This window comes from Semicossyphus pulcher, unplaced genomic scaffold (assembly GCF_022749685.1).
Source record: "Semicossyphus pulcher isolate SPU_LCO1_2020_fin unplaced genomic scaffold, fSemPul1.0.p SCAF_3, whole genome shotgun sequence".
Taxonomy (NCBI): Eukaryota; Metazoa; Chordata; class Actinopteri; order Labriformes; family Labridae; genus Semicossyphus; species Semicossyphus pulcher.
The window spans coordinates 10,520,817-10,535,650 of record NW_027211704.1 but is presented as its reverse complement, the minus strand read 5'-3'; the positions used below and the strand labels follow the sequence as shown (position 1 = coordinate 10,535,650).

Below are 14,834 nucleotides of genomic sequence, written 5' to 3'. Positions count from 1 at the left end.
TTTTTCTAGGAAAATCCTACTTATTATACCTTTAATAAATATCTGTAAATGAGCAGTACATGTGTCTGTACCAAATGTAGAGCAGGTCTGTCAGCAGCACTGGGCACCTCTCGTTCACACCATCGCTCTGTTACTTTTCTGTGTCTCTGTAATGTGTACTGATATTATACATGTTGATATCAGACTTGGGCTGGTAGTCATACTGTGAACAATTCTTGTAATTAGCATATAGAAAGACGGCAGACAATTATAAAGGAGAATGTGGAAACTACATTTTTCCCAATTCATAGTGTAAAGAATCCTGTATTTTCTATGAGGGCATGGTTTCCAAAATGATTCACAGCATATCTCAGAGAACAGATGAGCTGTGAGCTTTTAATTTGACTCCATATGTAAGACTGTAAACAGAGCAGGAAGCTTCTTTAAACTCACCCGGAGGCTGAAGCAGCTTTTAAAGAGACAGGCGTTTTATTTTGAAGAGTCGTGTTGAGGAGTTCATGGTTTCCCAGGTCTGGTTGTGAGCCGCCTCTGTGTTTGTGTCTCAGTCCATATGTGTGTTTAACAATCCACCATCTCTCTCCCATTCCTGTCTACCCCTCACCCACCCTGTCCACCCTGACAGTATATGCCGCGGGGCGGGGCATGCGGGCGCGGAGCTTGGCGCCTCACCTCCTTGCCTCTCTTACAGGAGAGGCTGGTGGCTCCTCCCTACCTCCCCGAGCTCAAACGAGCGGGGGGGCGGAGGTCATTCGACTACGAAGCAGCTGCAGCTGCAGCCGCCGCCAAAGTTTTAGCTGGGAAATCAGCCTCGTCTGCTGCCACCACCAGCTCGGGCGGTGCTGCTCCGGTGGTGGCCCCGCCCTCTCACCGCACAGGAGCCATGTTGATTAACGGCTGGCAGGAAGCCGCCATCGATCTGACCAAGTCGTCCGGGGAAATAAGCACCACCAGCGGGGCGGGGGAGGCTGTGGTGGCACCAGGAGGAGGTCACAAGCTGCCCCCGCCCCCCATCAATGCCCCGCTGACGGGCTCGGTGGGCATCGACATGGCGGGGATCCTGCAGGCGGGCCTCATCCACCCTGTGACTGGGCAGATCGTTAACGGCAGCCTGAGGGGAGACGACTCCCTGAGAAGGAGGAGGGGCAGGAGGAGAAACGTGGAGGCTCTGTACTCTGAGTTCACCAAGAGCAGAGGACTGCACCTCCCTGACACACAGGTGGGTGGAGGAGGAGGGCCTTAAGGTGTCTGAATGTTGTATGTGACCACACCCAGTGCATTGTGGGGGATAAAAAGATAAAAGAGGAATTAAAGAATAAAAAAATCTGCTTGTGTGTCTTTCTCCCTGCAGGGCCGCGTGGAGGTGATCAGCCACTCCTCTGTCTCCTCCTCCACCTCTTCGCCGTCCCCGTCGCCTTCAGAGCGACCCGCCGGCCCCCCCACACCGTCCTCCTCCTCTACACCCACCCCCACCCAGACGCCTCCTCAGCCGGAGATCGTGGCCATCGACAGAGAGGCGGCGAGTAAAGGTCTGATCGAGTGGCTGAGGCAGAACCCGGGATACAGCATGGAGCTCCCCGCCTTCGCTCACGTGAGCCTCATGTTTGATTCATTTTTATCAGAGAAGTTTTATTGTTCATGAGTCAGAGGAGTCAGAGTCTACAGCTTCTCTTCTGTTCTCTCTGTTTGAGGTCATTCCTTCTGTCTGTAATCTATGTTTAGCTTTTTCGTTGAGGAATGAAGTTTCATTAATTTAGCCTGACTTCCTGTCTCGTCTTCTCTCTCCCCTCTCTAGTCTGGAGCCGGTCTGTTACACGGTTTTGTGGAGCGTCCCAAGCAGAGGAGGCATCGCTGCAAAGACCCCACCAAGCTGGACATCAACTCTTTAACAGGGGAGGAGAGGGTTCCTGTCGTGCACCGAGGCACCGGACGCCGGGTAGGAAAACACATCAGTTCAAATAAAGACTAGAACAGATAGAGAGAACAGAGCTTGCAGTGTTTTTATCAGCGGTCACATATTGTTCTGTGTTTCTCTCTCGCCCTGCAGCTTGGTGGTGCGATGGCTCCGGCCATTAAAGAGCTCTCCAGATGGCTGGATGCAAACTCAGAGTACTTTGTAGCTCCGGACTGGGCTGACGTGGTCAAACACTCCGTGAGTAAAACACACTATAACAGTGCTTCTGTGCATAACATAGAGTTTAACATGCTGGATGGTGAAGAATTGTCTTGTGTGCCTCCCTGACCTTTAACCCCTCCCTCTCACCCTTCAGGGTTTCCTTCCTGAGGGGAAGTTCTCTCGGATCTTGACAGAACCCGTGAACAGAGACCCGGGCTCTCGGCGCCGTGGGAGGCGGCCTCGCAGTGAGATGCCGAAGCCCCTCCTCTCCGTCTCGGACTCCGCCTCCTCAGGCATCGGCCCCCCCCTCTTCATGAATGGAGGGATAATCGGCAGCATGGACTCCATGGTGGCCATGCAGAACCTCCGCGGTGGGATTCCTGGAATTCCCATCTCTGGTATTATGGCGGCTGGATTCCCTCACGGTTTCTCTGCAGTGCAGGCGGGAGGAGGCGGAGCTTCAGCAGAAGACGCCAAGAACGGGTTGAGTATGTTACCCATGATGCTACACGGCATCCCGCACCCCCATGGGGCTGCGATCCCGCAGCATGCCTTGTTCAGTGTCAGTGCAATGATGGCACACGCTCCTCCCCTGCCTCCTCCTCACCCCAGCTCCACCTCCTCCTCCTCTACTTCTTCTTCTTCATTATCTGCTGCAAAAGTCACCACGACAACCGCGCCGTCTACATCCGAGGCAGCGAGCCCCTCATCCACGACGCCGGCTGAGAGAGAGAGTGCCGCCTCCTCCAGCTCTGCAGGAGGAGAAAAGGAGCGGAGCCGGGAGGAGAAAGGAGCAGCAGAAAACACCAAAAGAGCAGGAGGGGCGGAGTCAGCGGCCATCATCACCTCCACCAGCAGGGCTCAGTTTGGAACGGCACATCTGGGCGGTGGCACCGGCAGCCATCTTACCTTCAACCCGTTCCTGATCCCGGGCATGTCGCACGGCCTGCTGTACCCGCACATGTTCCTGCCGCACGGGGGCATCATGGCGCTGCCCGCTATGCCTCCTGGAGCGGTGGACGGCTCCCCGGGGAGCCCCAAGAGGAGGAGGAAGAGAGGGCGGGAGGAGGGGGAGAGAGAGGAGGAGAGGGAGAAGGCGGAGAGAGAAAGTACAGTGAAAGCAAGTGTTTCCTCCTCGCCACCCTCAGTCCCCTCTACCTCTGGTCTCTCCCTGACTGAGGAGCCCCCGGCTGGGCAGGGAGACGCAGAGGAGGGGCCCGCTGAGCCCCAGGAACCAGACTCCCATCAGCATCCCGAGGGAGCAGCCACAGAGGAGAAGGAGGAGAGATCGGAGGACACAGGAAGGGAGGTGACAGAGGAGGAGAAGCAGGACGCTGAGGAGCAGAGACAGGTGGAAGGAGTGGAGGCGTAGAGGAGGAGACACTGCTCCTGCTGCTCCTCCTGCCTCCTTCTCGACTGAGCAACAGTGTAAAGTTTGTGCCGTGTCTGTCAGTCAATGTCCATGTAAAGACTTTTATTATGATGATGACTAATAATAACGATGATGATGATTATATTACACTTGGTTTTGTTTATATACCAAGACCCCCCCGCCCCCAACAACCCCCCCGCCCGCTCCACCTCCTCCTTGTATACAAAACAGCTAGTGTAAGAAACCTTCTGTGTATTCTTCCCCTTCATTCTGCATCCAGACTGAGTCGGAGGGACACTTTATCACGCACACACACACACTGCAGGCGAGACGTGCAGCACGAGGAGCGGCTCGGGCGGGAATAGTGATCCGTCGTTTTTTGGTTGGTTTGCACGAGGATGACGATGGGGAGTCGTGGTGGTTCTTTAAAGCCGTTAAAATTTCTCTCCACAGTTTGGGAAGCAGAGGAGCACCTGTGTATCTTATGTGTCTTTATTTTGAGTCCCAGCACACTCCACTGAATTAAGCGATTTTCTTTATAATTATATCCGTGCAAACTTTAAAACCACGCAGGCTAGACGAACCTGGAAGAGTCTGACATAACATTCCCAGATATGTGACACTAAAACACATTTCCTACCTAAAACAGAGGGAGTACACTGATACAAGTCCAGCTAATATGCAAGAGCTTCTCTGCAAAGCAAACAGCCCAGAGGGACGCTCTTTGAAATCACACATTTAATAAGCTGCCAAATCAGAGTCAAATCAGTTAGTTTTTCTACTAAAATTGAGAAAATTGTGACTCTAATATTGACTGGAAGGTCAAAGGTCACCCCCCACCATGTTTTAGACACTTTTATTCATATATTTGTTAACTTTTACTTTATTATTCTCGATGCTCAGCTATTCCTGCTACAACATCCTTTTAAAAACAAGTTACTCTTCACACTAAAATAAAATATTCCAACAGGAGGAATATTCAGAACAACCTTTTCCTTTGCTTTCATGGACAAAAAGCAGAGAACAATCATGAGATTAATTCTTTTTATTACTTTTGACATCATGTAAAGTTTCCTTTTTTTTTGTATAACTCAGACACAAAGTCACTTTGAGAGACAGCCCCGTCCAGTGTTAGAGAGGAAACAGAGACGGGAGAGCTCTGTCAGGCCACCAGGGGGCAGTAGGAGGCAGATGAGATTGTATCCTGTCCTGAAACAGCGGGGTGGAGGGACGGTGGGAGACGAGAGGAGATGAGGTGGAGTTTTATTATCAGTTAGTCCCAAATGGAATTAAGTTACAGCAAATCATGAAAAGTGCTCGATGAAAGCTGCAGAGAGGTTTCAATCATGACCTGTAGCATCCTTTTTTAAGTCCTCCTCACCTTGTTCTTCAGTGTGCATTCAGAGAGGTTTTCTGTGTGTCGTCACCCATCTGTCCGTTTAAAGGGAATCGTTTGTTCTTTGGGATGAAGAACAGATAAAACAGGAAGAGGAGGGATGCAGAGCGGTGTGAATCGTTGCTCTTTGTCTCAGATTAGTTTTAAAGCAGTTCATACTAAGAGTTTCTAAATATGTAAATCTATCGCTGTATATTGCTGTTTTTTTTTTTTAAGTGCACCATTTATTTCTGTCACTTTTTGTTTCTGCATTGGGTTAAAAAATACTTGACAAATGCGAGGGGGGGGTCCCAGTGTTTCTGTATCAAACAGACTGTACTGTACATTACATGATGCAAGTCTCTTCAGAACAGGGTCTGTGTGTAGGGTTCACGTCAGATGTTGGATTCACTTTTGTTTTGTTTTCATACCTGAAAACATGATTTTTGCACAGTGTCTTTTTGTGAACCTGTTTCTGTAGTGTCCTGTGTTTCCTTTCAGAGTGTGTGAGCGTGTGTGAGAGTGTGAGCGTGTGTGTCTGTGTGCATGCATGCGCACACGGTTTGTCTGTCGTGAAGCTGTCTTTCTGCTCCCGTCTCGTCCTTACAGGTCACATTTCTTGTTGAGAAAAAAAAAACATAGTTGTTGCCTTGTCACAGGTTTGTGGCTACATATAATTTATTCTACTTTTCCTTTTGCTTTGCCAAACTCTCACCAAATATGACATTCATGCTCTCTTAGTTTCATTATATATTCTTCAAAGTAAAATGCCTTATTTAGCGAGTATTTTTTTGTATAGATGTTCTGTTACATCTCCATATAAGGACATGTTGTCGTGTTTGTGTTCAGTTTGCTTGTATGCGTACACGGCCTTGCTCACGTGCATTATTTCTAACAGTAATGCGAAGGTACCGCTGTCCAAATCACTGCGTTTACTCCCAAAAGTCAATCAGTCATCCCTCAAAGCACAAACAGAGAGTTAACAAAAAGTTTCTTACCAGTGCCTCTAAAATACTCACTCACTTTCTCTCTCTGTGGACTCCTTGTGCACGATGTAGAAATCACTTTTCCATAGTGACATCAAACATGGGGAAAACGAACATTTGGAAATGTTACTCCGTTATGCAGACGATACCGTGCTGTTCATTAAAGGGGACTTCTGGAGTCTTTCCAACCTCAGTCTTACATTTAACTTGACGACTCAAATGTAGAGATCTGAAAACCTGTGCGAGATGTCAGCAGGTGACGGAGTGAGATCCTCCCGCAGCTTACAAAAGTAATAATAAAATAGGAGACTATAAACTGTTAATTTCTACAGGCTAAAACTACACAAATCTCACATATGATAGATATATGATACATGGAGATTAATTCAACTTTATTACAGCAGTTAAAGGGATAACCAGGAGACTGTTTCCTGCAGTTACTGTCGGCTTGCTGCAAAGTGTTGGACGTCTTCTTTGGGAAGCTGTTCAGGCTCTTAAAACCTGATGAGGACACTTTATGTCAGATCAGGTCTGAACTTTCTTGCGTCAGCACCATTTGTTGCGTATTTTCAGGACTGGCTGATGTAAAAGCAGGTGCTTTGGTCTCTCTAAAGAGATACTCCTGTATCTCCACTTTAATATTGTTTAGTATTTACAGTCTAAGGCTTGGTCAGCTTCAGAGGCAGCCTTTTTGTCCAGCCTCAAAGGTACAATAAGTACTCCTGGGCTCTTCGTCACCAGAAGCTCACTCTCTCCTGCGAGAACACGCCCACCCCGTCAACTAACACCGACAGCATCACGGTTAGCTTGTCCTACCCAGTTTGAGGCACTTACCTGTCCAACAGAAGGAAGGCTCTCACAAGGGTCTGCACTCACCAACACACATGTATACAGGCCCATAAGTGATGATTTATATTATATTTGTAAAAGTCTAAAATCCTACTTATTATACCTTTAACACGTTCAGTTTCTCTACAAGGGAGATGTCGAGTTAATTGTTTTGGTAAAAAGACACAGTTGTTGAAACACCAGAATTTCCCTTTAAAGCCGGCTTTTTATCCCCACACATCCTCTTCCTGCACGAGGCCTTCTGTCTGCTGTCCGGCACCAAATGGAGAAAAACAAAGCGCACACAGTTTGATTGTTTTGTGTGTTTGTCGAACAAAAAGCATCAGTAAATCAGAATCTGTTTGTACCACAGCTGAATAATCTGACAGCCCATGTATGCTCATCACTTCCTGTTACTGACTCGCTCTCGTGTGAAACTTGAAACAAAGTGGGGGTGGGGGGTGGGGTGGGGTGCAGTATGTGAGGTGGATGGAGGCGATGGCTCTGTGTTGTCTCTTCATGTCTCACCATGCCTTCTTTAACAGTGTTCTGTCTCTTCATTGAAGTCCTGTTTGGTTCACGTAAATGTTCTTCAGAACGGTCACCTCGAAATGTTGTTGATCTCTTATCATGAATAATGTATTTATTGTATAGTTCTCGTCTTTACATGACTGACTTTTGTTACTCTTGAAAGTCTCCTGAAAGCATTTTGGTTCACATGGAAGTTAAACTCTGCTTTTCTTTGTCGCCTTCGTCACTTCCTGATCTGCTGTTTGGATTTATTTCATGGCCAAACGTCCCTCGAAGACCCGTCTTTGTTTTCTCCACATAGTTAGGAGAACTTAGCTAATCGTGCCATACAATGATAATCCAATCCACAGTCACTCTATTGGGAATATTTGGCTAAAACAATTAGTGCAACCTTTTCACAGGACCCATAATGGAGCAAACAGTTAATCCAAGTTATAATGCAAACATTTGTGTCCTTTCTGACGAGATTTAAGGACTGAAAACGAGCAGTTTCTAGAGCAGACACGGCGGTAAGTCAGCCCTGCTACAGACACGATTAGAGCTCCTGTCGACGTTTTTGTAGTGTGTTTTTTAACAAAAAGTGCTGAACCTTTCTGTAGATCCAGCTACAGAATCGGAGGACAGATGCTGGATTTCATGGCCCGTTATATTTCTTTACTTAAGTCCTCAAAAGATTCAATTACCACCCTGTCATTGCTCGTTGGCCTAATTAGCTCATGTAGCAGGTAGCTGAACCGTTAAAAGCAGGTTTTTCTGTCCGACTTGCACACGAGAGACCTGGTTTAACCGCCTGAAAACATCTCAGTTCTTCTTCTTCATTTATTTGGGGGATTCATTTTAAGGCTGAAGCTGAAGTGTCCTTAAGCAAGGCACTGAATCTGGATAGTTTCAGATTTAAATTGCTTAAAGTTTGTGAAGTTAAAGGAAGAAAGAAAAGGGGAATCCTCTGGAGCTCTGATGGCGTCAGAGAGCCGAGAAAATCCAAACACTCCGTGACAAAAAGGAAGGAACATATCCGTCTCTTAAATGCTTTAAATCCATTTAGTTCCAATAAAAATGGTAAAAACCAAAACCTATTTTACCCTGTAAAAAAGAAGATTACAAAATGGTAAAAGAATCCTTTGTCACTTCACGGTTTTCTGTTTTAATTCATATCAGGCTGCTTTCACAGACGCTGAAATATGTTCCTGGCAGTAGAAACACATATTTAAAATGAATCACACCTCCTGGATTTACAACCTCGTCTGTGTCACTGCAAATTTAGCATTCCTGTAATTCCAACATTCAGTAAGCCGACACAAATCTTCCGTTCCCAGCACAATGAGAGCGTGTCACAGGAGCTGCCTTAAAACTCAACAATCAGCTTCTTAGAAATGTAATCGAACTACGACGTACGTTTTGAACGACTTTGCTTTTAGCTTATTTATTTCCAAGAGGCGAGAATGACCCAGCGTCCTCTTCCTCCCAAGTCATGTCTGAAAACCAGCTCAATATTACAACACGTGATTGTTCACAGCCCCTCTACTCCAATCACTGATGATTCTGAAGTGGGAGTCATTCACCGGTTAGTTAATCAGAAGAGCCGACATCCGTCTGCTCCTGAAGTCAGAGACCCGGTCGTTACTGAGTTCTGTGGTGGGGTTTTTAACCTTTTCCTTTCTTTAGTTTCTTATTTGTAACTATAGCTCTCTGTATTCCCATGTGGACCAATCTCATGAGTCAAAACATGGTATGTGTGATCTTTTATTGTGCAATAAAAGATGACTTTCAACTTTCTTTTGTCCCCGCTTAGTAATTCATTCACACGTTGACTCATTTTTGTCGGAAATAGCTGCTATAATTCCTGAGTTTTGTGTTGAATTTCAGGCGTGCGTCTTTATAGATCCTGCACATTGCATGCTGGGAAAGACTGCAGAGACCTGTTGCTTCTGAAATGGATTGAGTAGGTACGGAAAAGAATACAATGAAAACTGTCCCACACAACCTATAAAACATACTGAGACCTGTTTTGTTGACTGTATAAAAAGATGGACGACATGACAGCTCCCTTAAAGTGAAGCCAAAACATTTCGGGCGCCCCCCTGTTGACTGGCTGCAGTATAGGTCATAAAGCCCACCTCCTCCATGTTAACAGATGGGACATGAGTCAAACTATAAAATCAAAATACACACCAGATACATTTTTCTCAAACATGTTTTCTGTCATTATAGTTAGTTCTTATCATGCTGATGTATGTCCAAGTGTTCATTTTTCTGACAAGTGTATTTTAGTTATTTGATGCTGTCAAAAGGATGATTGACAGCTCTGTTGACCAATACGACTCCTGCAGCCGATCTGTTCTGGATTAGCAGAGTAGAGGAGGAACGACGAGAGGAGACGTAACAAAAACAATCACAATCACACGTGCAGGATCCTTGCTGTTTTTTCAGTAAGTTAAGTGTGTGTTTTGGTTAGCGGAAGTGGCTACAGCGGCATCACCTGCCGAGCTCTACTGCGCAGGCTCCAAATGACGTCACCATCGCAAGATGGCAGCGCCTATCGCGGGGGCTGTTTGGGAACAATATCTCACAATATGAGCAGATGGAGACGCATCGTCCATCTGTATATGCAGTCATAGGTGTCACCCCAGCTAATTCAGTAACAGTAACTTTTGGGGCGTGTTTGTGCTGTTGGAGCCTTTTGGAAATTTTTTCATGTAAATATCTGACTTTATTGGACTAACAGACCGTCCAACAAGTCTGACACACAGTTTTTACACTCAGTGAAAACTTTGGTTGCGAGCAGCACTCACACTTAACACTGGTGCGTCAGGTGTGTGTGTCCCTGATTGTCCCTGATTCAGACCAGGTGTGTGCAGTCTATATATTTCCTTGTGTTCCAGTGCTCAGTGCTGACTCATTATCTCACCATGAGAGGTAGTGAGAGGTTTATTCAGTGTGTGTTTGTGTTGCGTAGGGGTGTGTGAGTCTGCAGAAGCACCTAAAGAAACGGTCTGCGTGGTGCAGTTACTGGAATAAGAGCTCAATAGCAAAGAGAAATCAGAGAAAGAAGAAAACGTGTTAGTGCTGTGCATGTTTGGAAAGACTCTCCTGCTGTCAAAAGCACAATCTTAATGTCACAGACAGGCTTTAAGCGTTACTAAGAATGCAAACTCTTTGCAGACAGAAGACAGAATCCTGCAGTCGGTAAAAATGTGTAAAAGAAACATTAATGGCTGCAGCATCAAAATATACATTTATTGAAACATACATTCATGTTGTGGAATAAAATCCCATTTAGTCATAGAAATATGTGATAAATATACATTGACAGAAACAAGCCAATGAACAGGCAGGAGACGTTTTAACAGCTGTGGAAAAGAAGGTTCACCAACGACATTATGGGCCAACATTAACCTTTGAATTAACCCAAACCTGGCTCGTTTCCTAAACCTCATCGAGTAGTTTAAGGTCACTAACACGACTTGGTGCATTTTAGGAAACAGTTTCACACATACAGCACGTCAACCCATCGGTTCATATGTTATATGAAGGCAAAATGTGAATATGAACCATTTGGAAACAGCTTCCTTAATCCTTCTTCCTGACTGTAGTGAAATAGACAGGCAACATATTTTTTCACGAATAAAAACAGCCATTGATAAACAGAGACTCTTTATTACAGGTTCAGATGGCAGAGATTAAAAATGACTTGCTATAGCAGAGAAATCAGGCACCAGAGTAGCTGAAAAATGATGACCTTCTTTTCTTGACTTTCTTCAGTCATGGCCTCTCTGTGGAGAAGACTCAGGACACACTCTCTAATGCTTTTCTGTAGGTACACTCCAAAGTTAGTGACTGAAGCAGACAGACTGAGAACCAAATAAAAAGTGTGCAGGTTTATATATGAAGCTGTGCAGAAACAGACCGCAGGACTGTCGTGTTTGCTGAGTTCACTGTGCAGTTTTGTCCTGCTGTGTAGGACCTGTCTTTGGATGCGACCAGCCCTCTGTCACGTGTGCTGCTCCTGCAATTTCTTTAAAATACCTTTTGTGCTTCCCAAAGTTGTCATGGAAGTTAAAAGAATTTAACACTATCCCCTTTTTAAATTAAGCAAGATTCTATAATAATTAATACTTATCCTTTATGGTCTAGTACCTGCCTGCAGCTAGGTAACCCTGGAGATCACGCTCCTCTATCATTGAAACAAACTATCCAGGATGAACATGGCAGCGATGGTCCTAGAGATGAGCTACAGCAAAGAAAGATCACAATGTTCTTGTTTATTTTAGTGATGATTTATGCTGACCAAAAATATTCAGGGTCACATCTGAATCAATATTTGAGGTCACTGGCACAAGCTTACATTAGCATAGCCTACTTGGTTAGCAAGCCAGCTCACTAAGGCTGGAGATATGCTTGCTTTTTAACGTTTAGTTCACGTACACAACCGTCTGCATCATGAACATTATTGTTCACACACTTGTCTGTGCACTACGCGTGTTCCTGGAGGATACCTCTAGAGGGCACACCACAGAGTTCAGGCCGTATGCAACTACCGTATGTGCGGTATGTAAACAACAGACATAAGCTGCGTCCCAATCCACGGGCTGCAGCCTTCGAAGGAGGCGGTCCACGGAGGATGCTCCATTCAGAGCCTGCGGAGATCGTCAAAGCCAAACTGAAATGAGACGGTCTGGTCTACCCTTGCATCACCAAATGCTGCTGCTGTCGCTTAGCGACAGGTACCTGGCAGGCTAACTAGCTAGCATAACTAACGTTGACTAAGTTAACTTGTTGTTTTAAATATAATGTGTTCCAAGGGCCCTTTTGTTTTCATAAACATGTGTAAGGCTAGCTATTCGATTGAGTTGAAACCAAAAACTTTTACATTTTAAAGTGTATTCCTCAGCTGTTTAAAAGTCCACCATTTCATTTGAATTGGCGTGCAGTGCATCTCGGGATACAGTGGGCCATTGGGTGCATTTGACTTCGAATTGGGACAGCCTTAGCCTTTCGCTGTGATGCAATCGGCCTTCAAATACGGCTTTCGAAGGCTGCAGCTCCTGGATTGGGACATAGCTCTCGAGGAGGTTACTGTTCTGTCGATCGCAGCAGAAACAGCGACAGATTTTGTGTTCGGTGGACAGAACACACCGTCAGCGCTGTCCTCACTCCGTTTCTCCAACGTGTTCCTCCGTGCACGGACGTAACGGTCCCGGACTTGTTTCTATTTAGTTTTGCAGGTTTCCTCGTCTACTTCTAAAACACAACTTATCTGTCTCCAGCTGTTTTGACAGGCATGTTTGTCTCTATGCAGTGGCAATGACACATCGTACAGATGTGGATATTCGGTCTATCAGCTTCTCTTCAGAACTTTCTACCATTGCTATCCCTGCTGTTGTGTTGACCCTGTCACATCCCATCTGCCTCTACACCGCCCCTACTTTTCATGTGCATACTGCATCTTATGTTTGCGTAGCATTAATTTTTGAGGACGTGCACAGCCGACGCTCCAAACAGACGCAGGGCACGCGTGGCAGCTATCATGTGTGGTTAAAAGCAAGTATATCTCCAAGTTAACCCTGCAGTAGCTCATACAGCTTCAGCTCTGGGTACTGACGAGACCATGAGAATAAATATTAATGACTAAAAACAGTTCAGGGTCTTGTTGCTTTGACAACTTGTGAATCTGATCGACACCTTTCTGACTATTAGAATTGACAAATCAATTTCTACCTGAAGCGAAAAACGTTTTCTGATTGATTAAAATCTTAAAGTCAAAAGTGTTAACACTAGAGACCATTGTTTTCTTACACCAGATAAATGCAGAATTTATCCTTAAAGAGACAATTACTGTACAAGCTTCCAATAAGTTTCTTGGGTGGAGAAATTTGACTCTCATTAGTCACAGCTGAAGAATTTTTGTCCTGACATTTAAGCGTTTGTTCGTGTTTGTCCAGCAAATGAGTTTCTGGTGCATGGCAGTGCATTTTAATAAAGTTACACATTGTTCAGGCTGATTGGAAACATAAAGGTTTGTTCTGAGATTTCAAAGCTCCTGATGTCAGCTGACAGATTTTCCAACATGTGTCCCGTGTTGTCAAGTGTTGTGAGTCTCATGGTGCGCCCGCCTCGTCTTCAGAGATCTCCACCCTCCCCGGCGGCGTCTGTCGTCCCGTTCAGCGAGTTGCCGGCGTCTTGGTTGGTGAGCAGCCGTAGTCGTTTTCTCTCCCTTTTCCTTCCAAGTCCTGCTTGTGTATTATTTCTTCTTTCTGACAGAGAAAAAAGAAGAAAATAAAAACTGTAGTCCAAAGATTTTTTTTCTTCTGTTCACTTTTATTTTCGTGTCCATGTTGGCTTGTTGAAGTTCACAAAATGTCTGAGCTTGAAAGTCACAGTTTACAAGGTTATTATCTAACTAACAGTTTACACGGCCAATTTTTGGGGGGCTTTTGTGCAGCCAGCAGATACCTGGACAACTGATGGTGGATATCTGGACTTCCTCTACTATGTGATTGTCACTGGTGGCAGGCTTGGTGTCAACTTGAGACACGAGAATGGTGCTGAACTTGAAACAACATCAAAGACTTTATAGGTACCCACATGAGTATGCAGATACATGTTTTAAGAGTCAGACAAATGATGGTTTCCAGGTTTTCCGCCTCTTTTGCTCTCTGCATGGACTGCTTTCCTGCTTACCACCAATGTGCGCTCAAACGTTATAAGTAATGGACAGTAATACTATTCTTACTACAAGCGGAAACCAGGAACCAAAAGTCTTTCCCCTGCATTCATATACAGACACCTACATTAACATGCCTCACACCAATTCAAGACCATTAAATGGGAGCAGAAATGTATGTTTGAAGGCGCAGTGTCTAACCACTACCGGACTTCTACTGTCTAACTTAACAACTCAGAATTCCTACAGCTGTTCTGCAACTTAACCTCTTCACTTCACAGGATCACACATCTGCAACAAAAGACGGAAAAACTGGCAAACGTTGTGTCGGGTTTAACAGAAGACTGAAAAATGTGCAAAGCTGCAGAGAAGCTAATGGTGGTTGAATACTTTGTCACACTGTGTTAATGTCGTTCAGGTGTCTGGATCCAGGATAATTACTGTGAAGTATGTGGACTGAAGCGTTGGGTTCTTCTGGCTGATCTCTGATGCGTGTCACTGAAATATTCTCGCTGATGTATCGCCGCTTTGAGAGCAGAATTTTGGCTTCAAGTGTTCAGGCACACGATTCTTTTTAAGTCTCTTCAGCACAGTTTTCATGTGTTCCTGCAGTGAACACTCAGATACATCAGATTTTATCGTCTTAAATCCCCGGAAGACTTCAGGTGGAAACTTCAGGGAGTTGGAACTAAATGAAGAAATGTGGAGATATTTCACATCACATCCTGACACATAGGGTCCAGGTTTATCGATATATCTGGTATAGCTGTCTCCTGTTATTACGGCAGGGTCTGCCTGGATAGAAAATGTGGTTTTGATGTTCAGAGATGGAGAAAAAAAATGTTTGGCTGCAGATTAAATTTGGAATATTATTTCTGTAATCTACAGCACTGAGGTTGATTTAGAGTCTGGTTGGACTTCACAGAGTAAAAACTAAAGCAGGCAAAAAGGTGAAAATGAAAGTT

General features: G+C 45.3%; 2 protein-coding genes across 6 annotated transcripts in view; one reads left to right on the top strand and one right to left on the bottom strand.

Moving 5' to 3' along the window:
- The window catches only part of chd6 (chromodomain helicase DNA binding protein 6), an 82,546-nt gene extending 75,436 nt beyond the window's left edge, over positions 1–7,110 (top strand). For 4 of the 5 annotated variants that reach the window (XM_069679032.1, XM_069679034.1, XM_069679031.1 and 1 more), the window contains exons 41-45: positions 623–1,216; positions 1,349–1,588; positions 1,793–1,933; positions 2,045–2,149; positions 2,268–7,110. In XM_069679032.1, coding sequence (XP_069535133.1) covers positions 623–1,216; positions 1,349–1,588; positions 1,793–1,933; positions 2,045–2,149; positions 2,268–3,485 — 2,298 coding nt within the window. In that variant the 3' untranslated portion in view covers positions 3,486–7,110. The remainder of the gene's footprint in view (positions 1–622; positions 1,217–1,348; positions 1,589–1,792; positions 1,934–2,044; positions 2,150–2,267) is intronic. The other variant, XM_069679035.1, reaches the window with a different exon arrangement.
- Positions 7,111–13,325: 6,215 nt separating this feature from the next.
- rspo4 (R-spondin 4) overlaps positions 13,326–14,834 on the bottom strand; it is a 34,109-nt gene continuing 32,600 nt past the window's right edge. Inside the window, exon 5 of the mRNA XM_069678460.1 lies at positions 13,326–13,459. Coding sequence (XP_069534561.1) covers positions 13,326–13,459 — 134 coding nt within the window. The remainder of the gene's footprint in view (positions 13,460–14,834) is intronic.